Below are 25,305 nucleotides of genomic sequence, written 5' to 3' on the forward strand. Positions count from 1 at the left end.
CCCTGCCCTGCCCGCGGGGTGTCCGCTCCGCACCTGGCCGGGGTGGGGCGGTGGGCGGGGGTCCCGTCCCGCCCCCGGGGCCGCCGCGGAAGAAGCGCCCGGTGCCGGCAGCCGTGGTGGAGCGGTGCTGCCTCGGCGGGCGCTCGGTGTGAGTGCGGGGCTGGTACCGCTGATCGCTCGCTGTGAGTGCGGGGCTGGTACCGGCGGGCGCTCGGTGTGAGTGCGGGGCTGGTACCGCCGAGCGCTCGGTGTGAGTGCGGGGCCGGCTCCCAGCGCCCAGCTCCGCCGCCGGGGCCGTTTCTCCGGGGCGAGGGGCTCGGGCAGGGTGAGCCCCCCTCCTCCCGGCGCTGTGCGCTGCCCGGGGCTCCCGGCGGGGCTGTGCCGCCTCCGCCCGGCCGCTCCCCGCATCGCCGCTCCGGCCGCCTCCTCCCCGTTTGAGCTCCCTTCCCTCCGTGCCCCGCTGGTTCCAGAGGGGCGCTGGGGCTGCTCTGTTACCCTGGGTTTGGTTTTGGGGGGGTCTCAGGGCGGTGCGAGGAGCGGGGCTGTGTCACGGAGCCGGTGCGCGGCTCCACCGTGGGGATCTGCCTTTGGCTGGGGGATTGCTCGATGCACCTCTCCTATATATGCGTATTAATTTTGGGTATCTATAGGTGTCTAAACAAGTGTCTCAGGAGTTTTGAGCTTTAAGGTAAGAGCCCCAAGGGTGGATGTATACGCTTTTTGGGGCAAGACTTCCATTTTTGTGTTCCTAGCCAGGGGGTCTCAAGCACTGACTGTTGTCTTCACACAGAACTTTATACTCAACTGAAACCAGGCAGAAACTGAGCATCAATTTGCCTGCTATGGAAACAGTAATCAACAGGCTGAGAAACTAGGAAGGGGTGGCTAAAACCCTGTGTCTGCCTTGTTAGAGATGGAGGTGTCTGCAGGGAGCAGTGGGCTGCATTTCTGCTCCCTGGCCATCAATACAAACCCCCAGTCCTCGGGTCTGCCCCATCTGGAGGGAGCCATTAAGGAGTTAAAATGAAAGTCTCTAGTGGAGAAGGGCTGTTTATCTTCTGAGAAATTAAACTCCATTTTGTTCCTCTTGGGGTTTTAGTGTTTTAAGGAGCAAATCTCTGTGTGTGTAGTGTGTCCCTCTGCTTCCTTCCAGGGTGTGCAAGGGCAGTGAGGTGCACACCACTCCAGCTCAACTTTTGCACCAAAATTGTTATGTCCTGGAAAGCTTTGATATTGCAGCTTCCTTGGGGCATTCCTGATCCTAGTGCTGCTGGTGGGAAGGGAAGGGCATTGCTTTGACTTATGTTGCTGCAATCGGGCCAGCCCCAGTGTGGGTCTGTGATTGCACAGGCAATCTGAAACCTGTGCCCTGCAGCCTCGGGTCTGTCTCCTCGTGCAGCTGAGCTCTGTGGGTGACCATGAATGCCAGTGGCCCTGGCTATCCCTTAGCCTCTCTCTACGTGGGAGACCTGCACCCAGATGTGACTGAAGCCATGCTGTATGAGAAGTTCTCCCCTGCTGGGCCCATCATGTCCATCCGGGTGTGCCGGGACGTGGCCACGCGCCGCTCGCTGGGCTACGCCTACATCAACTTCCAGCAGCCTGTGGATGGTAGGTTCCTCATGCAGCTCTGAGGAGCTGCCTCACAGCAGGGACTTGGGTGGGCCTTGGGAGAGGGGGGAGCTGCTGTCTGAGTGGCTGCATTGCTCTTGGGGCTTGGTTTTAACTAACCCCAGCCTTCTCTCTGATGGTGACCCATCCTGCTTCCATCTCTTCTCAGTATCTGGGAAAGGATGCAACTGTTGGGCTGTGGTGAGGGGTTGAAGGTTACTTGCAGGAGTGGCCTCCCTCCTTCTTCTCCATCAGAGAAGGGCACCAAAACCCCTTCTGCCCCTCCCCTGGGGTGCCCAGCTGCCCACTGCCTCACAGTGTATAAAGTGAGGCCATTCCCCTGGCAGGCATTGCCATGACACAGTGCTGTAATTGGAAGGTGTTCCACACTGAAGTGAGGCTGTAATGATGGGAAGGTGTTGATTCAGTTGCCCTAGAGACCAAAATCCTTACTGGGTAAATTAGCTGGGCATCTGCCAGACTGGAGCTTGTTGTGAAATGGCTGATCCTTGGTAGTCAGGCGTGCCTTTGGAGAGAAAAGAAGTAATTAGTCAAGGAGTGGTGTGGCTGGAGGGGTGGGGAGCAGAGCTGCCTGTCCCATTTATGTTAACAAGCCCCTGTCCCTGTTCCTGTGCCCAGCTCAGCTGCTGCAGAGTGTGAGGCAGATCTGTGTGTGTTACTCCCCTCTCCTCCCCCTCCTTTGCCAGCCGAGCGAGCCCTGGACACCATGAACTTCGAGGTGATCAAAGGCCGGCCCATCCGCATCATGTGGTCCCAACGGGACCCCGGGCTCAGGAAATCAGGGGTTGGAAACATCTTCATCAAGAACCTGGATGACTCCATTGATAACAAAGCCCTGTATGACACATTCTCTACCTTTGGAAACATCCTGTCATGCAAGGTAGGTGTGCCCTGCAGGAGAGGACTTGCTGCAGAGCTGCCCCAGCCCTGGAAGCATGCTCCAGCCAGCTGGAATTCCCTTTCTCATTTCACTTCCCACAACATCTCTATTAAATTCCCAGCTGCTTTGAAGCCGAAAGGCTGTGCTATGTTCCCCCTCAGAATGGGGGCTTTTCCCCCAGTCCCTGCACAGGGATGTTCTGTGCCATTCTGCTCCAGCTCAGTGCACCAGTGGGTCTTGGGGAGCCATAAATTCCTGGATACCATATAAGGCAGCATGGATGTGGTCCTGGGATTGCCCACCTCCCTGACCTGCTGCCAACATCCCAAAAGAGCTCAGCTGCAGTGGGAGCAGGATGTCAGGGAGTGAAAATGCCCCTGGAAAATGGAGATGGGTTTTCCTATGATGTACTCATGTACAAACATGGAGAAACACAGTGTCTGTCTCTTTCCTTTGCCCCTCTGCTGTGTTTGCAGGTGGTTTGTGATGAAAATGGATCCCGTGGCTATGGCTTTGTCCACTTTGAGACGCATGAGGCAGCAACTCGGGCCATTGAGACCATGAATGGGATGTTGCTCAATGACAGGAAGGTGTAAGTGGACCAAGGCAAGGGAGGAGCAGAGCCAAGTGCAGAGCCCAGACTCCTTTCTCTGGCACTATCAGGCATCCCCTTCCTGCTGCTCTGTGTTCTTCCCTTTTCCATCCCTGCTGGGCATGGCAGCTCTCTGGGACAGTGAGTCACTTGTGGTGGGTGCTGGGGGAAGTGTGACAGTGGTTTGGAGCTGCTCCCAGATGGTGGGGAAGGAGTCCAGCCCCAGGCTGGGTTTTATTGCTGAGGAGATGTAATGAGTGCCCACAAAGTGGAGCTGGTCCCTGATCTTGGCTGTTGCCATCAGATAATCTGGGCAGGAAGAGGTTTTGTCGTTCCTCTCTCTTTTTGCATTGCATCACCTCACTCTACATCCCACAGAGGCAAGGGCTGCCCAGAGTGTTGGAGATCACTTTGGAGGAGCAGAGCTGGCACTTGGTGGTGCCCTTTGGGGTCTTTTGTGGTGGTGGCATCCTTTGAAGCCTTTTGATGTCTCCTGGGGTGACAAATCCCTACTTTTGGCAGTGGCAATGGGGAGTTTGGGTACATGCACACCAGAGTGAGACATGCTGAAGGTGCTGTATGTGAAACTCATGGTGAGTCTGTGGGTGAGCAAAGCATGGCCTGAGGTGATGGGATCTCTCTTGTGCTCTGCTGTGACAGATGTGACTGAGTCCATCTTCCCTCTGCAGGGGACGTGCAGGGTTTGAGGCCCTTCCTTCCTTCCCACAGGTTTGTTGGACATTTCAAATCCCGCAAAGAGCGCGAGGCAGAGGTTGGGGCCAGGGCAATAGAATTCACCAATGTCTACATCAAAAACTTTGGGGATGACATGGATGATGACAGACTGAGGGAAATATTCTCCAAGTTTGGTGAGTGCAGTTGTTGAAATAGCCTCATGTCTGATAAACTGGAGTTGGGGCAGCCTAAAAGGAAGTGGGGGGAGTGCTTGGCTGGAATAGCAGCCCCTTTTCTTGTGAGATGTGACTTGTTTAAACATCCCCCACACAAAAAAACTGCAGTCACTTCACTTGTGAGGATGTTACATGTGCTTCCCTGCTGTGACAGAGGACAACTTGTACTTGGTACTGTCTTGAAAAAAGTATGTTTTTTCTTTCTTGGATGGTTTTTTTTAAGTTGTCTTGTTATTGCATACTGTGGGGTTACAGGAACCCTGGGAATAAGAATTGTGGAGTCTGAGTTTAAAAAAAAATCAGTTTTTCAGTTTAGTCCACTGCTAGAGGATGCCTCTTGTGATGGGTTTTAGTGTTGTGCCAATCCATGGGCCATACTTGGTCAGTGTCATCCCAAGTAACTTGTGGTTATCCTTCATATGAACCCAATCCATGCTCATATGTAAAGGAGATGAGATTTTCTAGCCAAAGGAACTCCCTGCATTGGCTGAGGAGCCCAGGGCAATGAGAGCAGCAGCCTGGGTTGGAGGTATAACCCTCACCAAACCACACAGCCTGCTGTCCCTGCCTCATGGGGATCCAGCTGTGTGTCCTGCTGGGCTCCTCCAGCTGCCCTGGCTGCCCAGTGTCCTCGCTGGGCTGGTCTCCCATGGGGGTTCCCAGCACAGTTCTGCACACTGGGAGCACCCCCTCACTGGGCACCACTCAGACTGTGCTTTCCTTCCCTGCTGCAGGAAAGACCTTGAGTGTCAAGGTCATGATGGACAGCAGCGGCCGCTCAAAGGGCTTCGGGTTCGTCAACTTTGAGAAGCACGAGGAAGCCCAGAAGGCAAGAGGCTCCTCACTGCCCATCTCTCTCCTGGGACTGTCACCTGGTGATGTCCTCACCTCACCAGCTTTGTGCCTGTCTGGGAGCTGGCACTGGGTACCTGGATGGGCAGGATCTGGCAGGGGGATCAGCTCTGTGCTGGTGCTGGGGCTGCCCTGGGGTGGTGGGTGAGAGCAGAGCTGTGGCCGGGGGCTCCCCGCTGTCTGAGACCCTTCCCTCGCCGGCAGGCCGTGGCTGACATGAACGGGAAGGAGCTCAACGGGCGCGTGCTGTACGTGGGCCGCGCCCAGAAGCGGCTGGAGCGCCAGAGCGAGCTCAAGAGGAAATTTGAGCAGATGAAGCAGGAGAGGGTGAACAGGTACCAGGTAAGGGAGAGCAGGGGGCTCCATCCTGCAGGCCTGCAGCAGGGGCACTCTCAGCTTGGGACTGCACAGAGCTCTCCAGAGCACATCAGCATGGTGGGCACCTCCTGCAATGAGGGGTCAGTCACTGCCTGGGAATGGCCTGGGAAGCAACATCAGGAAAGAGGAGAGATTTAAACCCAGGATGGTGTTGAGAGGTGAACATATGGGTCTGCCAATTTCCAGAAATATTAGTCTGGAAATGAGACAGCTTCGTGAGGTTCAGCAGGTTCCCAGTGATGGTGTGGGTGCCCTCTTCACTTGGGGTGTTTGTATTTTGAGTAGAGTTTATCCACAATTCTGGCCCCTCTCCATGTCTCTGTGAGATGTCCCACCCTTCAGCTGAGCTGCTGCTGAAATGAGCATCCAGTGTGACAAACTGCTATAAACTTTGGGATGCCGAGCTGCTTTATTTTCACCTCTGTGCAGGGGGTCAACCTGTATGTGAAGAACTTGGATGATGGAATAGATGATGAGAGGCTGAGGAAGGAGTTCTCCCCCTATGGCACCATCACCAGTGCCAAGGTGAGGGACTGGAGCTCCTGGGGTCAGTAAACCAGTGCACTCAGCCCCTGGGGATGGGTGGGGGTTATTATCCTGTTGAATTATGCTTCCCTGCTGATGGCTTGGATCTCAAGCCAAGTGTAAGGGACATACTGCTTCACTTCACACTGTCCTGAGGAGCAAATATTTGGTAGCTTTGTTGAATTACCCCAGCCCTGGTGAGGTGCCAGCTATGGGACCTTACAGCTGCAACATTCTGAATACTGCCCAACTGCTCTGTGACACTGGTACAATGAAAATGACCCACAGGCCACCTCTCTCAGGACAGGGGGTGACATGCTGATGTCTGGCATTTTGGAACACCATGAATGTGTCACTCTTTTCACTGGCACTGGTGTCAGGATTCTCTGGAAGGCAACATGTAAGGGATGGTCTGACTTTAAAGTCAGCTACCTTTAACCTGCCAGGGACAGATGCTGCCTGGCCCTTGTCAGAGCACAGAGTCCCACTGATCCCCATCCCTTGCTGGCTCCTGCAGCATTCAGTACCAGAGCATTTCTGGCCCATGAGCCCTGTGAGGCTGAGGCACAGATTACCCCCAGATGATCACAGGCTCCTGATCCCAGGCTGGTCCAGACTCTGCCACCTTCATTTCCCAAACCTACTGCCTGAGCAAATCCTGCCCTTCCCCAGAGAAACCCGTTTGTGGGAGAGATGCAGTCCCATCCATCCCACCCTGGGTGTGGGGGCTGAAATGGGGTGCCTGTGGCTGGATCTCACACACAAACACACCAAGCTGTTCTGTGGATGCTGCAGCGATCTGAGGACTGAGCTGTCTCGTTCTGCTCCTGTTTTAGGTGATGACAGAGGGTGGCCGCAGCAAAGGCTTTGGGTTTGTATGTTTTTCCTCCCCAGAGGAGGCCACCAAGGCGGTGACAGAGATGAACGGGCGCATTGTCAGCACCAAGCCTCTCTACGTGGCGCTGGCGCAGCGGAAGGAGGAGCGCAAAGCCATCCTCACCAACCAGTACATGCAGAGGCTGGCCACCATGAGGGCCCTGCCTGGCCCTCTCCTGGGCTCTTTCCAGACCCCCCAGGGGTACTTCCTGCCCCCCATGCCTCAGGTGAGTCATGCTCCCCAGTGCCAGCTTTGCACAGGGACCCAAATTTGTCCTGGAGGGGGCTGGGGAGCAGAGCTTGGGTTGTGCTGATCTGGGCACACTGTGACAGTGTTCACAGGGGTCTGAGGATGAGGGAACAGATGAGGATCTGACTCCATGTTCCAGAAGGCTTGATTTATTATTTTATTATATATATTATATTAAAACAATACTAAGATAATAGAAGAAAAGATTTCATCAGAAGGCTGGCTAAGAATAGAAGAAAGAATGATAACAAAGGCTTGTGGCTCAGACAGAGAGTCTGAGCTAGCTCACTGTGATTGGCCATTAATTAGAAACAACCACATGAGACCAATCACAGATGCACCTGTTGCATTCCACAGCAGCAGATAATCATTGTTTACATTTTGTTCCTGAGGTCTCTCAGCTTCTCAGGAGGAAAAATCCTAAGGAAAGGATTTTCCATAAAAGATGTCTGTGACAGGCACACCCTGTGGAGCCAGTGGGATCTGCCTGGGTGGGGGTGCCGGTGCTGCAGAAATGGGCTGGGGATTTCACAGTTACTGCTAGGGAAGGAAAGCAGGAGGAGTTTGGTGGGAGGAAGCATGGAGAGCAAGGGAGAAGGGTTGCAGAGGGGCAGAAGCTCCTGAGGAGGCATAAAACAGAGCTGCTGGAGGGCATGCTGACAGCAGGGCTGGAGGTCGGTCTTTAAAGTGCTCTGGCAGCCTGCAGAGCATGGTTTTGGCTTGTCTGTCTGTGTGCAGCAGCCACCAAGAGGCTCTGGGTTAGTTCTAGCTCAGCTCAGCTCCCCAGTCACGTTGGATGTGTTCTTCTTCTCCAGCCACAAACCAGAGCTGCCTTCTATGGCCCCAGCCCTGTTGTCCCAGTCCGCCCTGCCACTCGCTGGAGTGCGCAGCCCTCCCGGCCTCCCTGTGAGTCTGCCTGCCTCTCCCTGGGGGCTCTTGGCACCAGCTGGGCTCAGACAGGGACTGAGGGGCTTTAAGAGCAGCAGGGAGTGTGTAACCATGAGGGTTTATCTTGGGAAAGCGTGCAGGATTCGGTGCAGGGTCACGGTGATGGGCACCGGGAGGTGAGATGTTGGTAGGGACACCAGAGGTGAGGTGCTCCTGAGCTGTCCCCAGCCACAGCCACTCTCCCCACGTCTCCTTCCATGCCTCTGCTACCCAGCAGCTTCACTGTGCGTTTCTCTGTCTCTGCAGCAGTGTACCCTGAAGCCACCCCCATCCTGAGGGCTGCGGTGCCGCCCCGGCGCCTGCTGTCCAACATCAGCACCACCAGACAGGCCTCCACCCAGGTGCCCCGAGTGCCCCCCCAGGCCCAGAGAGTGGGTGAGTGGGGGAAGGACCCCCGTGGTATCACCAGGGTGGCAGGGGTGCTTACTGTGAGCTCAGGTCCCCAATAGGATGGATTGGTTTGTGGGGTTGCTCATGGTGGGATGGAGTTGGAGCAGTGTCTGTAGGAGCTAAGTTTGTAACTTTTTGGGGAAGGTTGGGATCTTTGAGGTAATGGGACAGGTTTCTGATGTGCGGATTGGTCTTGTGGGTGGCTATACCTTGAATACGATCCTTAAAGCAGATGGTGATGCAGCCACAGCCCCTGGGCTTAGTGCCTGGACAAAAGCAGAGGGTGGGAAAGGATCTTTGGGGTGCAGGAAGGGATCTCACAGGCTGAACTGCTGTCAGTGCCAAGCCTGATGTTAGAGGGTGTTTGGAGCTGAGAACCAGACCTTGCTGGCACCCCCAGTGCCTGGCTGTGCTGAGGCTGGCCCTGGGTCTTGGAGTGTCCCCTCCACACACGCCATCTGGGGCAGTGACTGCCTACAGCCTTCATGGGATTTTAGACACTGAGTGTCTAATTGCTGAAGTGAGCACTGGGACTAGGAGGGCTGTCTGTGTCTTGTCCCTTCTCCTTTTGTCATTGTCCTCTCATTTCTCTGCCTTCACCTCCCTTCAAGATGGGCAGGCAGACAAGGGTCTCACAGCCCACCCTGCCCAGTGCTGTTCCCCTTCCCTGGCTGCTGATGGGTTTCTGCTGGAGGGCTGACGAGCTGTGGGTGCCTTTGCCAGCTCTCCTGCCCCCTGCACAACACCAGAGCACCCCACCCCAAGGGCAGCAGTGCCTGCCTGTCCTGGGGAAGCTGCCTTTCACCTGGGGGCTGCTTTGAGCCCACGTAGGACTTTTCAGGCCCTCCAAACAAGCACACTGTCCTTGTGGCTTCAGCCTCCATGGCACAGGCACGCACTTAAGGACCCCTCCTCACAAATGTTCTTGTCCCCACTGCAGCCAACATCGGGACACAGACAGTGAGCACCCGGGTGCCCTCCTCGTCTGCCCTGCCACGGGGAGCCCAGCAGTACAAGTACTCCTCCTCTGCCAGGAACATGCAGCCCATGGGGCACATGCCACCCATGGTGGCCCCACAGGTAAGTGTCACCAAAATGTGACATTACTGCTCTGGGATAATGTGACTGCTGAGCCCAGGGATCTCCATGCTCTGTGAGTGGGGCTGTGGATCCAGCAGCCACACAGCTCCAATGCTTGATTCCAGCCTTTCTGCAAGCTGCTGTTTGAATGCAAACTGACAATGCATCTTGGAAGGCTGCAATGCCCATTGTGGCTGGTATTGAGCACCATTCCTGCAATTCAAGTAACTCACATCCCTTCCAGCCTTTGATTGCTGTTCTTCCCTGTTTTTCCCCTCAGCTGGGAGAACCTGCTGTGCATGTCCAGGGGCAGGAGCCACTGACAGCATCCTTGCTTGCAGCAGCCCCCCCTCAGGAGCAGAAGCAAATGATAGGTGGGTGCCAGGCTGCTCTGCTGGAGCAGGTCCAGCTGCAGGGCCCTGGGGGCACATGGGCTTGCATGCACCAGGGCAGAATTAACTGCTGGGAGAAGCTGTAAGGCTTTGTGGGATTGCTCTGATATTATGCTGCTTAAAGAAAAATAATAATAAATTCAGTCTGTGTTGGAAGTGGATGGGAACAATAAAGCCACTCCCTGTCTACGTGAGCTGCCTGACAGTGAGAAGTGTCTGGTGAAGCTTTGCAGAGAGGCAGAGCTCCATCCAGCCTGCCTGTGCTGCCAGGCCATGCCAGGGCACTTCCAGTTACCCTGAGCTCTGAGCCATCCTGCACTGATGAACGGCCTGGTGGCCATGGGGTTTAAGATCAGCTGTGCCACACAGCCCTTGGGTTTCAGGTGTTGTGTGGTGCCCACAGGCAGTGCCCTGGTGTGGGACAGCATCACTCGGCCTGGCCAAAGTACAGCAGGTCACAGACTGTGGTGTTCACAGGGGTCTTAGGATGAGAGAAGGCATGAGAATCTGTCTCCATGTTTCAGAAGGCAGATTTTTTTATTTTATTATATATATTATATTAAAACTATACTAAAAGAATAGAAAGGATTTCATCAGAAGGCTGGCCAAGAATAGAAAAGGAGTGATTACAAAAGCTTGTGACTGACCAGACTGGACTCTGATTGGCCATTAATTAGAAACAACCACATGAGACCAATCCCAGATGCACCAGTTGCATTCCACAGCAGCAGATAACCATTGTTTACATTTTGTTCCTGAGGCCTCTCAGCTTCTCAGGAGGAACAATCCTAAAGAAAAGATTTTTTCAGAAAATATCATGACTACAACAGACCAGCTCTTTGTTCCCAGGAGGAAACTGCTCCTGCAGAAACTGTGCAGGGGTGGGCAGGAGTGCCCAGCTCCACTGCCCTGTGCCCACTGTAGGTGCCTGCTGCTTACTTCACCCAGCAGCTTCCTGTGGCTGAGATGTGGTGGAGCAGCTCTGCCTGTGAACAGTAGTTTTCCCACCACCATCACCACCCTTGTGTCCCAGTTAGGCTGAGGAGGGCTTGCAGTGGGTTAAAATGCTGGGGACCTGCATGTTTCTCATGCCCTGGCTGCTGTTTGGAGCAGGCGAGCGCCTCTACCCTCTGATCCATGTGATGCACCCCTCTCTGGCTGGCAAGATCACTGGGATGCTGCTGGAGATTGACAACTCCGAGCTGCTGCTGCTCCTGGAGTCCCCAGACTCCCTGCACTCCAAGGTAGGCAGACCCTGTGCCCAGACAAATCCCTCTCCAAAGGGCTGGTTTCCTGCTGCTGCAAGGGAGGGGAGCACAGCCCAGCACATTGATCCCTGTGGGAGGAGCAAGCAGCTGCTGGTTTTGTTTTCAAGTGAAAAAGGAGCCCCAGGTTGATGTCACCACACCCAGTGCCTGGATGTCTGCCTGCCCTCAGCAAAAGGACAAGCTGGAAGCAGCTCCCTGAAACACAGACCAAGCTGGAGGGTGGTTTGGAGGTGGCTAGGAAGCAAGAGGGGAGAAGCAGGGTGGTATCTCTACATGGAAGCAGCTCTTTCCTCAGAATAGAAACCAGGCAAACTGCTGCCTCTCTGCAGTATTTCTTGAGTGTCCCTCTTAATTCTGGTCAGTATTTAGATTTGGTTCCCATCAAAGTAGTTGGAACGAGTTGACTGCATCTTTTTGTTGCTCCTTGGAGACAGGGGCTGCTTTCACTCCTCCACTGCTGTATGTTCGAGGAGCCTGGGCTCTGCTGGGTGGTGTCAGGTGTAGCTTTACCTGTGAAATCTGACTTGCGTCTAGCAAGTTCTGACTTGATAATAAAGGAGAGATGCCTCAGAATTTCCTTTGGTAAGAGACAGAAAAGTTCTTTGTGCTGATCAGTCTCCTGCAGAAGGAGCGGGCTTGGATTTTGTAATTATTTGAGTCCTTTTCCTTTTGAGAGCGGGTCTGTGGGGACCTGCAGTGTTGAGCTCCGGGTGCAGTTTTGCACTGGAGCAGCTCCACTCCTCCCCCTTGTGCTCTGTTGGCAGATCGAGGAAGCCGTGACGGTTCTCCAGGCACACCAGAGCACCGAGACAGCCCACAAGGGCCCTGCTGGGGCCTTCCTGCCCTGATCCAGGTGGGTGCTGGGCCCTGCTGTGCTCAGAGCCTCTGGTTTATCACTCTGGGATTGGGGATTGGGCTTCTCATCCAGCCCCAGCAAGGTTTAATGAGCAGTGTCAGTGTGTTTGACTGTAATATTCCATTTCTTAAATTGCGTCCTCTATTTTCTGGATTTAGCTGTGCCACAGAGACCTGTGCGGGTTGTTTCTATGTTGATGGGGACAATGACTCTGCTACTAGAAAGGAATATAGGGAAGGTCCTTGCTTTTCTGTAGGTCTAGTGGAGGCTAGCACAATCTTTCCTGGGGGTTCCCAGTGGTTTGTTGTTTTTTTTTTTGTAGATACCCTGTAAAACATTATTTGTGTACTTCATCAGGGAACAGGCCCTGCTGCTGAGGCTGGGATAGACACACTAACAAAGCAATTCAGACTGTATGTACCCCTTTGAAGATATCTGGAATATCTTCTTGACTTATGATATCAAAGTAACAGTGTTAATCCAAGTTCAGGTGAATTTCATGTTTTCTGAATGAAACTCTTCCTTTAGCGGTTGAAAATTACATGTGTGGGTTGTCTGTTTCTTGCAGATTATGGGACTGAGAGCAAGCCCTGAGAATGTGGCTGTTGAAGAACAGGAGCAGGAACCCCACCATGCTGTTGGAATCATGCCCATACAGTGACCCTGGCTTGTCCTCACAGGCCCCATCCTATTGTTTGTGTGTATTGTAACCCCTGTAGAATTGCCTCCTCCTGCACCTGTAAAAATCCTCACATTAAATGTCTTTTCACCACTGAAAACACCTTGTGAAATGTGGTGTGGAACCCAGCCTGGGGCAGCTGCCCAGAAAATGATGAGTGCTGATGAATCATCATTTTAGTGAATTTATTGGGTTCTGTAGTTTTATTTGTCCATGTAGCTGACACCAATAAAAGCTGATACTTCCACCCCCATCCATAAATGGGTTAGTTCCCTTGGCAGGGGGACAGCCAAGGCTTTGCTTCTCCCAGGTGGAAGGATGGACTCAGGCTGCAGCAATGAGGGATTGAAGGTGGTGGTGCTGGTGTGGTGTCAGTCTGGAGAGCTGACAGAAGGGACATAGAGCACTACATTATCAAATTGCCAACCAACAGGCTCCTCTAATCCTTTCTGATTCCCTAGGAGGATGGATTTAAGCAAAACAGGATGGATTGCTGCTGTTCTCCTCCAGTAATGAACCTTGTAGACTGCAGCAATGGCCTCCAGCGTCTCCTGCTGCTCACCCCAGGGTCTGTGTGTCTGTGCTGCACAAGATCAACTTTTTGAGGTGTTGTAGCAGCTGTAAATCAAAAGCTGCATTTCCAATGTGTGTCTCTGAGCAGAGGTTCCCAGGAGTCGCTGAAGAGCCTGCAAGCATTCATGACTGCATTGTGACCAACAAGGACACCTCCTGCTTGCAGGGGGAGCTGGCACCTGTTACTGCTGTCTTTACCCTGGCCTTAATGCCCTGCTCTCCCTAGTCAGGAAAGGACTCTCAGTCCCTGGAGACTGCTCAGCGCTTGAGGCTGGTGATGCACTGACCTCACTTGACTGCAGGAGCACACCTCCACCAGCACCACCCACCTGCTTTCTGTGCAGCTTCTGCTGCTTTTGCTGTCTCAATCTCCCTTCTGTGCTGTATCATACTCTCCCTTCAGCTCCCTGCTGAGTCACCCCTCCTACCTCTTGTTTTCCTTCCAGCATTTTAATAGAACCACTTACACATTTGCTCCTGCATGGTGTCTGCTCTGCTCTGCTCTGCTCCACTGGGATTCTTCACTGGGGCTTTTCATCATTCCTTTTTCTCACCTTCATTTCACCAGTTCTTCCTCTGATGTCCTTAAATATTTATTTTCCTCTTAGTGGATGCCTCAGCCTGAACTGTTCACTGTTTAGATATCATCTCCTCAGTGAGATGTTTATAAAGGACTTTAATTCATTTAATATACAGGACCCTGATTTGTTATTTCTCTAAGTGTCAGGGGGCTGGAAGCTTTTCTGCTTGGTGTCTAGAGGAAAAGCATGTTTTTGCAGGAGTGTAATGCACAAAAGGAGAGCTGGAATGGAGGTAAATGGAGGTAATGGAGGTACAGGTAAACTTCATTCTGCTGCTGTTTAGCTTGGCTGCAGCCTTTTTCAGGTGTACCAGGGCACTCCAGGTGTGCCTGTGACACCACCCACAGTGCCAGATGGCTGTGCTGGGTGAGCCTTCCTTAAAACCAGAGGTGGGGCCCAGGAACATGAGGATATCAGAATAGCCTCTGAAAGGATGTGAACAAGGACAAGAGGTTTTAAAATGATGATCAGAAAAGATGAAGCTGGCACTTAGATCTAGATGATACAGAAATGATTCAGAGTAGCTCCTTGGCTGCAGTCTGAGGCTTTAGGGAGTTGAGGCAGCAATGCAAATGAGTCTGGAGCAGCTGCTGTGTCTGGGAGGGGCAGGTGAAGGTGAGTCCCTGTCACACACCCTCTCTGTGTCCCTGTGGCCAGCATTACCTTTGCCTACCTGGGCAGTGTTGGCACAGACAGCAGCCCCTCAGCAGGAGCAGAAGTGACCCTGAGCTTGCAGTGGTGTCTCACTGCTGCTGTTGCTGGGGAAATCTTTGGTATCAAGCATAGAAAACCTGCAGTTTTGAGAGGAAAGGGATGGTGACTGCTGCTGCTTAAGGGTGCTGCAATGAGCTGCTGTTGAGCAGTGCAGGTGTCTGCCAGCCAGGGACCAGCAGGGCTGCCAAAAGGAGAGCTCTCAGTTGGTGAAGCCAGTCCTACTCCTGGACTCCCACTCCTAGTGCTTCTCTGCTGTGTGCTTTCCCACCCTGGAATCCATCACAGCTGCCCCAACAGCCTGGGCAAGGGCTGGCTGTGGGATCAATGGAGCTGCCATGCTTAGCAGCAGGAATGGAGTGAATGGAGCAATCTGTGCCCCTCAGGGAGGACTTGTTCCAAGCCCTGGCACATCACAGCTGATGGAGTACAGCCCTGGGAACAGTAAAAAGCTGTTTAATGCCAGGCTAAGGTAAGAGGTCTTTGTCTTCAATGGCATTAGAGGGATTGCTCTCTATTCAATTGCTCTCAAAATTCAATTCAGTGGGGTACCTGCCTGAAACACTGCTGGCAGAGGCAAGGTGGGAAACAAATATTTTTGAACCCTGACCAAGGGCTAGCTTATTATGTAATCTTATTATTCTGTATTATGAGTTGGATCAGGTCAGCATTGGCCAGCATCTTACTAGCTGAGGCAGAGTGCAAGGCTGAGCAATGGTTGGAAACCCTGATGCAGTGCTGTGCTCTCCTTGGCATGCCTTTCCCAGCCCCAGTGTCCCTGGAGCTTTCTGGCTCTCTGAACTCTTAACTTGAATAGCAACTATGAGCTGAGGTCCCTGTCTGAAAGAGCAAAGCCCCGTACAGTGCCTGAAGTCCTCTGCCAAACAGAGGGGACAGGATGAAATGGTTAAACAAGTGTTTCCCTTCCCCTATTCCATCCATCACAAAAAACATGGTCCTAGAGTGAAAATAAACATGGCTTTAATGAGAACAGGTTTCAACAGTTCACAAAGTAACTCCAAGTATCTCTTTATCTACCATTTAAAATCAGTGCCATCAATATCAGATGAGGAGAAATTTAAACATGCATTGAAGTAGTAAGCCAGACCTCAGCTGGGGTGTTACTGTGTATTTTCCTCCCTGTAACACCCCATAGCAACTGCTCCGAAAGGCACAGAGGAGCTAAAGTGGTTTTTTTTTTGTTTTTTCTTTACAAAAAAACACAAGACAAAAAAAACCATTGCGAAATTCCCAAGCACCCAGAATCTGAAAGAATAGTGCACAGTGTAACAAGGCAGGCTGAACTTGCTGCTGTTCTCTTAAATGTGCAGAATAATTCAAGAAAGCTGCTACTGTAAACATCTGCCCAGCCACACAAAGCAGCAGAACCCAGCTGAGGGCCAGCAGGCATCAAGGGGGGAGAGGGAACAAGCTTGGCCCTGTGCAGCAACTGTGCCCCTGCCACAAGAAGGGTATGTGGTGCTCTGGCAACTACAGCAGTTCTTGCAGCCACTTTCTTTCAGTAATAGCAGCACAAATGCAGCAAAACTGTCACCTGAATAAGGACTAAAACCCCTCTGCTTGTAGCTCTTCAGACAGGAACAGCCACTCCTGTGCATCTTAGCCAACATGTAAAGAGTCCCTGAGGCCAATATAGTTAGAGGCAAGTTGACTTCAACCAGGAAAATGAACCTAAATGCCTCTTGGGGAGGGGCACTAAAGCTATGCATGATCACAGAGCCAGCTGAATAGAGTTTGATACAGATTATGCCTTAGCAATCATTGTGCTGGTACAGAACCTCTCAGATCTCAGCAGCACTGGAAGATAGATAGAATTAACACCAATCCTGCATTGACTGGTCCCTGTATCAACAGCAGAAGGGAGAAAGCTTTTCTCTGCAGTGGAAAAGCAAGCTTTCCTGGTTGCTTGGTTACCCTAGGCTCTGTTCAGTTCTTGCAGTAATCTCAGTGCAGCTGTGTTCTTTGGTTCAGTTTTCAACAAGCTCTTGATGTCAGCAATACTTGATTTGTAATCCTAGAAAGAGAATATTTTATATTTTTATTTCATTAATAATTTATTTCATATATATTTTATTTCATTAATATGAAATCCTAGAAAGTGAAGGGGTGTTGAATTTGCAGGCAACTCTGACATGGGAAGAGATGAGAATCTTGACTCCATGTTTGAGAAGGCTGATTTATTATTTTATGATATATATTAAAAGAAAATTATATATTAAAACTATACTAAAACAATAGAAGAAAGGATTTCATCAGAAGGCTAGCAAGGAATAGAAAGGAATGATAATAAAATCTTGTGACTGACCAGAGAGTCCAAGATAGCTGGACTGTGAATGACCATTAATTAGAAACAACCACATGAGACCAATCACAGATGCATCTGTTGCATTCCACAGCAGATAATTCCTGTTGATATTTCATTTCTGAGGCCTCTCAGCTTCTCTCAGGAGAAAAATCCCATTGAAAGGATTTTTCATAAAATACATTCGTGACAGAAAGGGTAGTGCATTAAAAAAGTCTAAGGCAGAACTACTGCCCAGCAACAGAGGCAAAGACAGCACAGTCAAGCCTGTGACTCCCTCTCTGTGACTGCTCAAGCACTGGCATTGATGTAGCTATTGTAAAACATGTTCAAACGAGGGCTGAAATGATAATTTCATCACTCAAGTGCATTCTGAGTCCAACACCAAGGCAATGTGTACTCCAGTACTGACTCCTGCATTCCTCGTGAGACAAAAAGATAAAGCTCAACACAACCCTGGTGTCTGTGGGGACCAGGGACAGGATCTGTGGGAATGGCCTGAAGTTGTGTCAGGGGAGCTCTGGGTTGTGTATTAGGAAAAGGTTTCAGCCAGAGGGTGGGTGGGCAATGGACCAGGCTCCCCAGGGATGTGGTCACAGCACCAAGCCTGACAGAGCCCAAGAAGTGTTTGCACAACACTCAGGGTATCACTGCTGGGGGTGGTGTTGTGCAGGGTGAGGAGCTGGACTCAAGAGTCCCAGTGGGCCCTTTCTAACTCAGAACAGTCTGTGATTCTGTGAAAAGCAGTCGCCTTCAGTATCTCAAGAAATAGGACCTAATGCTGACAAACTCATGAGATTCAAACAGCAAAGTGTGATGTCTGACTCAGTCCTTAAAGGTCTGATGGCAGAGGTTCTCTAGCACAGGAACAAGCCCTAAAGGGTATCTCTGGCTCTGATCACGCACCAACAGCCATCATGTCCTAGCCTAAAGCCCTGCAGAAACAACTGACTTACCTTCAGCTCTTTAAGTGCTTGAGCACGCCTGTAGAGTGCCTTGACATTCTTAGGATCCAACTTGAGAGCTTCAGTGCAGTCCTGTGCTGCTTCCTTGTATTGCTTCAGGCTCAGGTAACAGAGAGCTCTGCAACACACACACACCTGCTCAGAGACCTTTGCAACACACACACACCTGCTCAGAGACCTCTGCAACACACACACACCTGCTCAGAGACCTTTGCAACACACACACACCTGCTCAGAGAGCTCTGGGAGCATCCAGAGCCACAACAGAGCAGCTGCCAGGGCACCACAGAGCTGGCCTCCAAAACCATCCTCGTGTGTTGTGCCATCTTATTCTGGAGCTCAAGTTTGTTTCATTTGCAGGGAGGGAAAAAAGGAATTGGTTTTCAAAGAAACAAAAAGGAAGATGTTTAGAGCAACCTGCCATAAAGACAAAGTGTGCTTGCACTTGGAGGATGCAGGTTCCTGCCTCTGCCAGTGCAGCACCTGCTCTGCCTGCTGCAACTGCCTTACAAGTACTTTGAGTGTTTAAGAACAGCAGTTTGAGGTTTTTAGGAGAGGAGAGACCACTCAACATACCCTAGTCCTGTCAGACAAAGCAGTCAAGGCAGAAATGCCCTGGCAGCCCAGAGGGGAGTGTCTCCAGGGGGTTCTGTACTACCTGATCAAAGAATGTTACACTACAGGGGAGGCTGCACTTGGGGCGAATCTGAGGGGGTAATTTTGTTTTATTCATTAGTTTGGGAGCAAATATTAAATAGATCTGCCAGGAAGTGTCATGGTGGTTTTTATACAGGTCCAAGAAATAGTTGGGCAAAGAGCTGAACAGTACCTGTTGGTGTAAGTTGCACATTCCTTGTTGAGCTTTAAACTCTCAGTATACTTCTCTACTGCTTTTTTATGGTTTCCTTTCTTCACTAATTCATTTCCTTCTTCCTTAAGCACTCTAGCTCTTTCCATGCCAGCAGCAGTCTTGTCTGGAAATGGTGTGAAAGGATACAGAACTCTATAAAACCAACAGGAATACCACAGCCTCACAGAAAACAAATATCCCCATACCAGAGGCAAGACACACAGACATCAAAGAAACCAGAATCAACTGAAAAGGCTGCGGCAGAACCAGGCCTGGGTTTCTCCAGGCCTCAGCCCTGGCTGCAGACACACCAAGCAGGTGTGGCAGCTGTCTTGTTCATCACCCTTGGGACTCCAGGGCTCTCTGCCCAGCCCAAGGGCACGTTCCCACCTCCTTCTCCCCGTGGTGCAGCTGCAGGAGGAGTGTTTGCCCCAGGGGCCTGGGCAGAAGGAGCGCTCCACCTCGTCTGGGCAGAAACAGGCACTGTGGGGATTGGTGGCAGCTTCTGACGCCAGTTCACACCATCCTTCTCCAGCAGGGCTTTAGTCATCCTGGAAGAGACAGCTCCCAGTCACCCTGGCTGGGCCATGCAGTACCAGCCAGGTCACTTTTAACCTGGCTTGTGCATTAAGAACAGCATCTCTCTGATTTCTTTACATGCATCTCTAGGTTTGTTCTATAGACAGGACATTTGCAAAAAGATTCTCTTCACACCAGCAGGGCTAAAAACACAACAGGACATGGGCTGGGGCTGTGACTGCTCAGGTGAGCAAGAGCCATGCATTTCACTCCTTGGTCTGGCAAGCAGAGGGCACCAGAAAGAGAGCAGGACTATAGCAGCCTGTAAACACAGAGAGGCTTAAAGGATAGGGCACTGAACTTTAGTTCATTATCTCCTTTAAACCAGGCACCGAGCAGAGCAAAAACAGTCCCACAGCAATGACTCCCAGACCTCGACCAGCACCCTGAAAGGCACCAGCAGGCAGAGGGAGCACAGCCAGGGACCCGTGTGCCTGGGACCCAGCTTGGTCCTGCCAGGGCAGCAGGAATGAGCACGGCTGGAGCAGCAGCACCAGCTGCGGGCACCGGGCACCGTTCCTCACCTGTTGACTCCATCGTGCGCCGCCTGCACGGAGCAGTCCACCTGCAGCGCCGTCTTGTAGTCCACATAGGCCAGCGAGTACCTCTCCAGCGCCTCGTACGCCGCTGCCCGCCGCAGGAGGGGCTTGATCCCGAACGGGACCAGCTCCAGGGCGCTGCGGCGGAGCGGGGAGCGCCGTGAGCCAGGCGCCCGGGGCCGCGCCGCTCTCCGCCCGCCCCGGGAGCACCGGCTCAGCGCTCCCCGCGGCCCCGCCGCTCACTCACCTGGTACAGTCGGCCACGCAGAGGCTGCAGGCACCGTCCTTGAGGTGGCAGGCGGCGCGGTTGGCCAGCAGCACGCTGCGCTCCTCGGCGCCGGCATCCCCTGCGCGGGGCACACGCCATTCAGAAGGGTGCCCCCGCTCGCCCGCCCGCTAGCCCGCCCCGGGCCGTGCCCTTCCCTACCTGCGGCTTCCAGCTGCGCCAGCGCCCGCGAGTAGAGCTCGGCGGCCGGGCCGTACTGCCCGCGGCGGAACTCCTCGTTGCCGGCCCGGCGCAGCGCACCGGGGGAGCCGGGGGACGCGGCCATCGCGCCGCCGCCGCCGCGCCCGGGAAGCCGCGCCCCTGCCGCCGGAGCCGGGGCGGGCGCTCCCCGCTGGCATCCGGCAGCGGGCGGAAGCGGCGGCCGAGCCGTGCCATGGAGCAGTGAGGGACGGAGCGGCTCGCCGACAGACCGCCATGGAGACGGTGCAGCTGCGGAACCCGCGCCGGTAAGCGCGGGGTGTGTCCCTGCCGGGAGCGGGGATGCTCCGGCCCGTGTCACCCCCTTGCTGGCGGCGCGGGGCCGGGAGCGGGGCTGCGGGCGCGCCGAGCTCCGGCCCCCTCGGTTCTCCGGAGCCGCGGGGCCGTGGGCAGCAGCCCCTGGCACCGGGCAGGTCCCTGCTGGGACAGCCCCGCACTCAGGTGCGGGAAAACGGCTGAAACCGGAACGCTGGGGACAAGGCGCTGCCCGCGCTGCTGCGGGAGCTCCCGCCGGCTGCCGCGGCTGTACGAGCTGTGCTGGCCCGTACCCGTGGGGTGACACTGCCCCGGTCACTTGTTCTCCTGTCGCGTCTCTCCTTGGGTGAGTTTTGTGCGGGTCTGTGCCCCCGGTGCCGTGTCCGGGAGCGGTGCCCAGCCCTGGCACTACCGCCTTCCCGCCGTGCCCGGGCACAGCGAGCACACCGGGCTCACCGGGTACACAGAGGACACCGGGCACACCGAGCACACCCGGCGTGCCGGGCAAACTGGGCTAACCAGGCACAGCGAGCACACCGGGGACACCAAGCACACACCGGGTACACCGGTGCCTGGCTGGCACACTGAGCCCACCGGGCGCACCGGGCACAGCAATCACGCCAGGCACACCGGGCACAGCGAGCACACCGGGCACACCGAGCACAGCGAGCCCGGACCCTCGGGGGTTTCGGGGCGACCCCCACACGAAGCCGTGAGTCCGTATCTCGGGCTGGCAGACCGGGCCGGGCTGCGGGGCAGAGCTGGGATGAAGTGTCAGTGTCCGAATCCTATCAGTGCCTCGCAGCTGGGACCCGGGGACGCTCCGGCAGCGAACAAAGGAAGCGGCTGGCGCTGCTCCCCAGTGGCATTGGCCCCTTTGGTTAAACAGTGATGTATGTTCTGTTAAAAAACAAAACAAGCTTGGTTTTATTCTATAATTGCTTATGGGGCAGGTGATTAAGATTAGATCTGAATAACAACAGAGGTGAGATTGGGTTTGTGTTGCTGTTCCGTCTGTGTGGTATAAACATCCAGGAGAAAGGCAGTGTGTGTCAGACAGCAGTGAGTGCACTCGGTGGAGCAGGACAATGCAAAGTAATTGGGCTCCTGGACTGTAGTAGAAATTACGCTGTTTCCTGCAAGCACAGTAGTTGTCTGATTATTGTGTTTGGGTATATGAAGTCTTTTTTTTTTTCCTTTTATGCTAGTAGAATTTAGGCCTCAACTTAAACAAGAAAGGTCTGCCTCTTGCGTCACCACATTTTGGGCTCCTTGGAAATGGTGTCTTATGTGTTTTCTGGTGCATGTGTTACTTGCTTTTCCCCTTTTCCCACAGCTTCTTCCCTCTCCATTTTCACAGGGACAAGTAAATTCTGTTTAATGCTTATCTGAGCAGGGAAGCCAGCAGCTACTTTCAGTATTTCACCACTTCCTGAGTCTGCTTCTATATAATGTTTCCTCTGCTTCAGGAAGCCATTGTATGTGCTCCATGCGTGAGCTGCTCCTCCCTTGTGGCTTTTGTACATAAACATAATAGCCAGGGGTCAATGAATGGTTTTTCATTCTATTTCTGAAGAAATTGGGTTAAAAAGTTACATATTTAGTATAAAAATTAGTATTCCTGCGACTGGAGTCCTGATCTTCAGCAGCAGCTGTAAGAGCTTCCAGGAGCAATTTGCGGTTGCAGGCAACCACACGTGTTTTACTTTAAACACCAGTCAGTGCTAAAAACTCTGACTCTTTTAAGTTTCTGTGTTTGAAAAACTCAAATGAGCTGATTTAGGGAGTTTGTAGGGGGTTTTGTTGGCTGGTTTTTGTTTGTTGTTGTTTCAGATTTTTTTAGTTCATGTGAAAATGAAAGAGCACTTGTTTGTGGGCTGTTGGATACTCTTACCACTGACAATAAAAATACTGTTTTCAGACCTTTTTGTAATGTTGTCCTTAGCTGTTTCAGGAGGTTTGGTGAACAGCTCTCCAGTGCAGACTCAAACAAATATGATTGAGCTTCGTGTTGCTTTGTGTACGGCATCTCCCTAAAAGCTGTTCTGGGGGAAAGGGGGGCCACAAGAAGAACCACAGCACATGGCAGGTTTTTATTCCTAGAAATTATTTCAGCTGACACTTATTAGCATTACTTTAAGAGGGATGGCATCAAGATCCTGAGAGTCAGATGCAGTTTCCTTTTTCCTGATAGAATCTTCCTAGTAAATGGATCTGAAGTTACGATGTTAAAAATGTGCAGGTGAGAGCAGTATTGCCTCCTGCCTGCCAGCAGATGTATTCCACACATACTCTAAACATCAGGAGAGATGATGTTCCCTTTTTTTGGTAGGTATCCTTCGATTCCAGATATTGAAATTCAGCAGGTATGTTCAATGGCTTCAAGACTGTGCCATGCTGAGATGTGACCACCAGCATATAGATCCTGAAACTGATTTCTGCCAAGAGGAGTTGTGGATTTGTGTGCCTGCTCACATTCTATTCTTTGTAATTCCCAGTCCTTTTTTGCAATTGGATACTAATAATATTGGGTCTTCTCATCAGGTGAAATAAACTTACTTCATAGTCCATTTACTTCATGCCAAACCTTTTGTATGTTTAAGTGGTGGTATTTATTCTTCTGTTTCAGCAGAGCCCAAACTGTCTTAAAATTAAATGTAATAATTTCTCTCTCCTTACCCATACAGGCAGCTGAAGAAGTTAGATGAAGACAGTTTAACCAAACAGCCTGAAGAAGTATTTGATGTCCTGGAGAAGCTTGGAGAAGGGTATGTGTTGTGTTCCAGTGGGCCCAATGTATATTTCCCTAGGAAAACACATCTGTGTAACAGAGGAGTGTTCTGATGTTTCACTTTTGTCATAGTCCTGTTTCTGAAAGGTAGCTACTGACATAGTGACATTGGTTAATTACAGAATAAAGAATTTGATTCCCAGGAGCTTAATCTAAATAGCAGGTTATGGGTCAGCAGAAGGGAGTTTAAAAGTTTGTGAAAAATCCCAGCCTGGAGTTGGTGGAGCACTATGAGGACTCAAAGATTTTGTAGCTCATCCCTGGTACATCTTGAGGAAAATCTGCCTGGTGGAAGTGAACTTTTGATGCTGTGCCCTTTGGTGAGGCTGAGCAGCATGGGAACACTCCAGGAGTGACATGTTCACTGCCTGGAGCAGTTTGAAATGACTGAGTTGTAAATCTGCCTGGCTGCTGTAAGTAAAGAAGCTGGAAATAAGAGTGATAATATCTGACAGGAACAAGCAAGCCTCTCTGACCAGAGCTGTAGCTCTTGCTGATGCTCAGCTTGTACTCTATGCTGGAAAAAGAGACTTTTTAGGTGTTGAATTTGTGTGAAAGGCCATTCCAAAGCTATGCTCAGTTTAATGATGGTGTGCTCTTTCCTCACTGTCTGTTTGCTGATTTATTTCTATTACAGTGTTTAAAAGCTAGTGGGCTGATTATTTACATTAAAATACAAAATATTTTTAATAAAAGGATAGTTAATGTTTTACCTGATGGTTACACTCACAAAAAGCAAAACAATAACATTTATATTTTTAAAACATTACTATATTCAGTATTTGTTTTCACATTCTGTTTTCCAGTTCTTATGGCAGTGTATTCAAAGCCATCCATAAAGAAACGGGTCAAGTTGTTGCAATTAAACAAGTTCCTGTGGAATCTGACCTGCAAGAAATCATCAAGGAAATCTCCATAATGCAACAATGTGACAGGTAAGTGTGTGTTCCAAAACCTTTTATTGGGACTCAAGGAAAAGCATCGCCTGTGACCTGGCATTTAATCAAATTAGAGCCATGATCTTGTGTAGGAGCATTGCGGGTTAGGACAGTGGGGATGGAGAGCAGAGATCTCTGCAGCCAGGGCTGGAACTTGGGGTTCATTGCAAAGGGCCTGGGTGCAGGGCCCTGCTGGGAGCTGCCAGACACAGCTCAGAGCAGGCTGGGAGAGGAGAGGGGGAGAGAGGATGAGAGGGTGAGAGAGTAAAAGCATAAGAGAGCGAAGTTCCCATTCCAATGCAATAAATCTTCTTCTGTGCTGAATATTCTGATTCTCACTAACCAATCTAGTACAATATACAAATCCTATAGCATTTACATACAGCCTATAAGAATCACTACATCACCATACTGTGTTACATTTTAAACCCTAAAAACTCCTCTTTGGGCCCGTTCTGCCAAGCTGTAGGGTCTGCTCTGAGCCTTGGGCCTGTCTGCAGGCAGAGGGTGTTGTTCCATCAAAAGGGGATTACCTTCAGCTGGCCACACCATTGTTTTCCAGTTGTTCAGTAACTGAGGTATCTCAAAGATTGCTTGCATTTCAATCTCGCTTATAGTTTCAATATTCTCAAAATCTTTTGCCAGACAGTCATATTTATAAGGCTTTCCCGTTTCATCTTCCCCAACAATCTTGCCTTGGTGCTGCCTTCCCAGCAAGGCATAGAAAACTGTCAGAGGGAGGTTTTTTGTTTCTGTTTTAAAGGGCACGTGGATGAGAGCCGCTAATGCATGGCTGCTCTTGCGTGTGCACAGCTCCGTGCTGTCACCTGCTCTTGTGGCAGGACTGTCCTTCCTGCTCCTGTCCTGCCTCTGCAGGCTCTGCTGCAGTGCAAGCTGATCTGAGCATCCCCTGAATAACCTGCTGGCAGCTCTGTGATGGTGGTTGTTCCCCTTTGTGCATGTTTTTATAGGAAGAAGTGCTGCGGTGATTTAGCCAGTGAAGAGCTTGTGGGTAGGGAAGACCCTCTCAAAGTGCAAAGCTGAAGGTTTTAAATACACTCATTTCTTCTGGTATTGTGAATCTGGCCTTAGGAAACACTACTTTGAAGGACTTCCTGTGTGGAAAGCCATTTAAAATAAATTACATGAGCAGTATAAGACTGTGGTTCCAGTCACTTACTCTACTGCATTCCACTCTCACTGTAGT

The 25,305-nt window shown here is 51.7% G+C and overlaps 3 protein-coding genes across 4 annotated transcripts in view; 2 read left to right on the forward strand and 1 right to left on the reverse strand.

The window, feature by feature from the left end:
* The first annotated feature begins 1,418 nt into the window (after positions 1 to 1,418).
* PABPC1L (poly(A) binding protein cytoplasmic 1 like) lies at positions 1,419 to 12,497 on the forward strand. The gene is made up of 15 exons (XM_058036304.1): positions 1,419 to 1,611; positions 2,319 to 2,512; positions 2,989 to 3,104; positions 3,834 to 3,973; positions 4,750 to 4,844; positions 5,072 to 5,209; positions 5,675 to 5,770; positions 6,607 to 6,873; positions 7,712 to 7,802; positions 8,091 to 8,219; positions 9,175 to 9,314; positions 9,595 to 9,688; positions 10,820 to 10,950; positions 11,739 to 11,827; positions 12,399 to 12,497. Exons 1-14 carry the CDS (start codon positions 1,419 to 1,421, stop codon positions 11,820 to 11,822), a joined length of 1,908 nt encoding a protein of 635 aa, XP_057892287.1. The 3' UTR covers positions 11,823 to 11,827; positions 12,399 to 12,497.
* Positions 12,498 to 15,333: 2,836 nt separating this feature from the next.
* TOMM34 (translocase of outer mitochondrial membrane 34) lies at positions 15,334 to 20,181 on the reverse strand. Its single transcript, XM_058036264.1, has 7 exons — positions 20,058 to 20,181; positions 19,878 to 19,977; positions 19,616 to 19,768; positions 18,903 to 19,063; positions 18,492 to 18,636; positions 17,654 to 17,780; positions 15,334 to 16,409 (listed from the first exon to the last, which is right to left on the reverse strand). The coding sequence occupies exons 1-7, from the start codon at positions 20,179 to 20,181 to the stop codon at positions 16,311 to 16,313; spliced, it is 909 nt and encodes a 302-aa protein (XP_057892247.1). The 3' UTR covers positions 15,334 to 16,310.
* Positions 20,182 to 20,283: 102 nt separating this feature from the next.
* The window catches only part of STK4 (serine/threonine kinase 4), a 48,675-nt gene continuing 43,653 nt past the window's right edge, over positions 20,284 to 25,305 (forward strand). For both annotated transcript variants that reach the window (XM_058036368.1, XM_058036369.1), the window contains exons 1-3: positions 20,284 to 20,362; positions 23,057 to 23,137; positions 23,967 to 24,095. In XM_058036368.1, the coding sequence (XP_057892351.1) occupies positions 20,331 to 20,362; positions 23,057 to 23,137; positions 23,967 to 24,095 (242 nt within the window). In that variant the 5' untranslated portion in view covers positions 20,284 to 20,330. The remainder of the gene's footprint in view (positions 20,363 to 23,056; positions 23,138 to 23,966; positions 24,096 to 25,305) is intronic.

This window comes from Melospiza georgiana, chromosome 17, assembly GCF_028018845.1.
Source record: "Melospiza georgiana isolate bMelGeo1 chromosome 17, bMelGeo1.pri, whole genome shotgun sequence".
In the NCBI taxonomy this organism is placed as follows: Eukaryota; Metazoa; Chordata; class Aves; order Passeriformes; family Passerellidae; genus Melospiza; species Melospiza georgiana.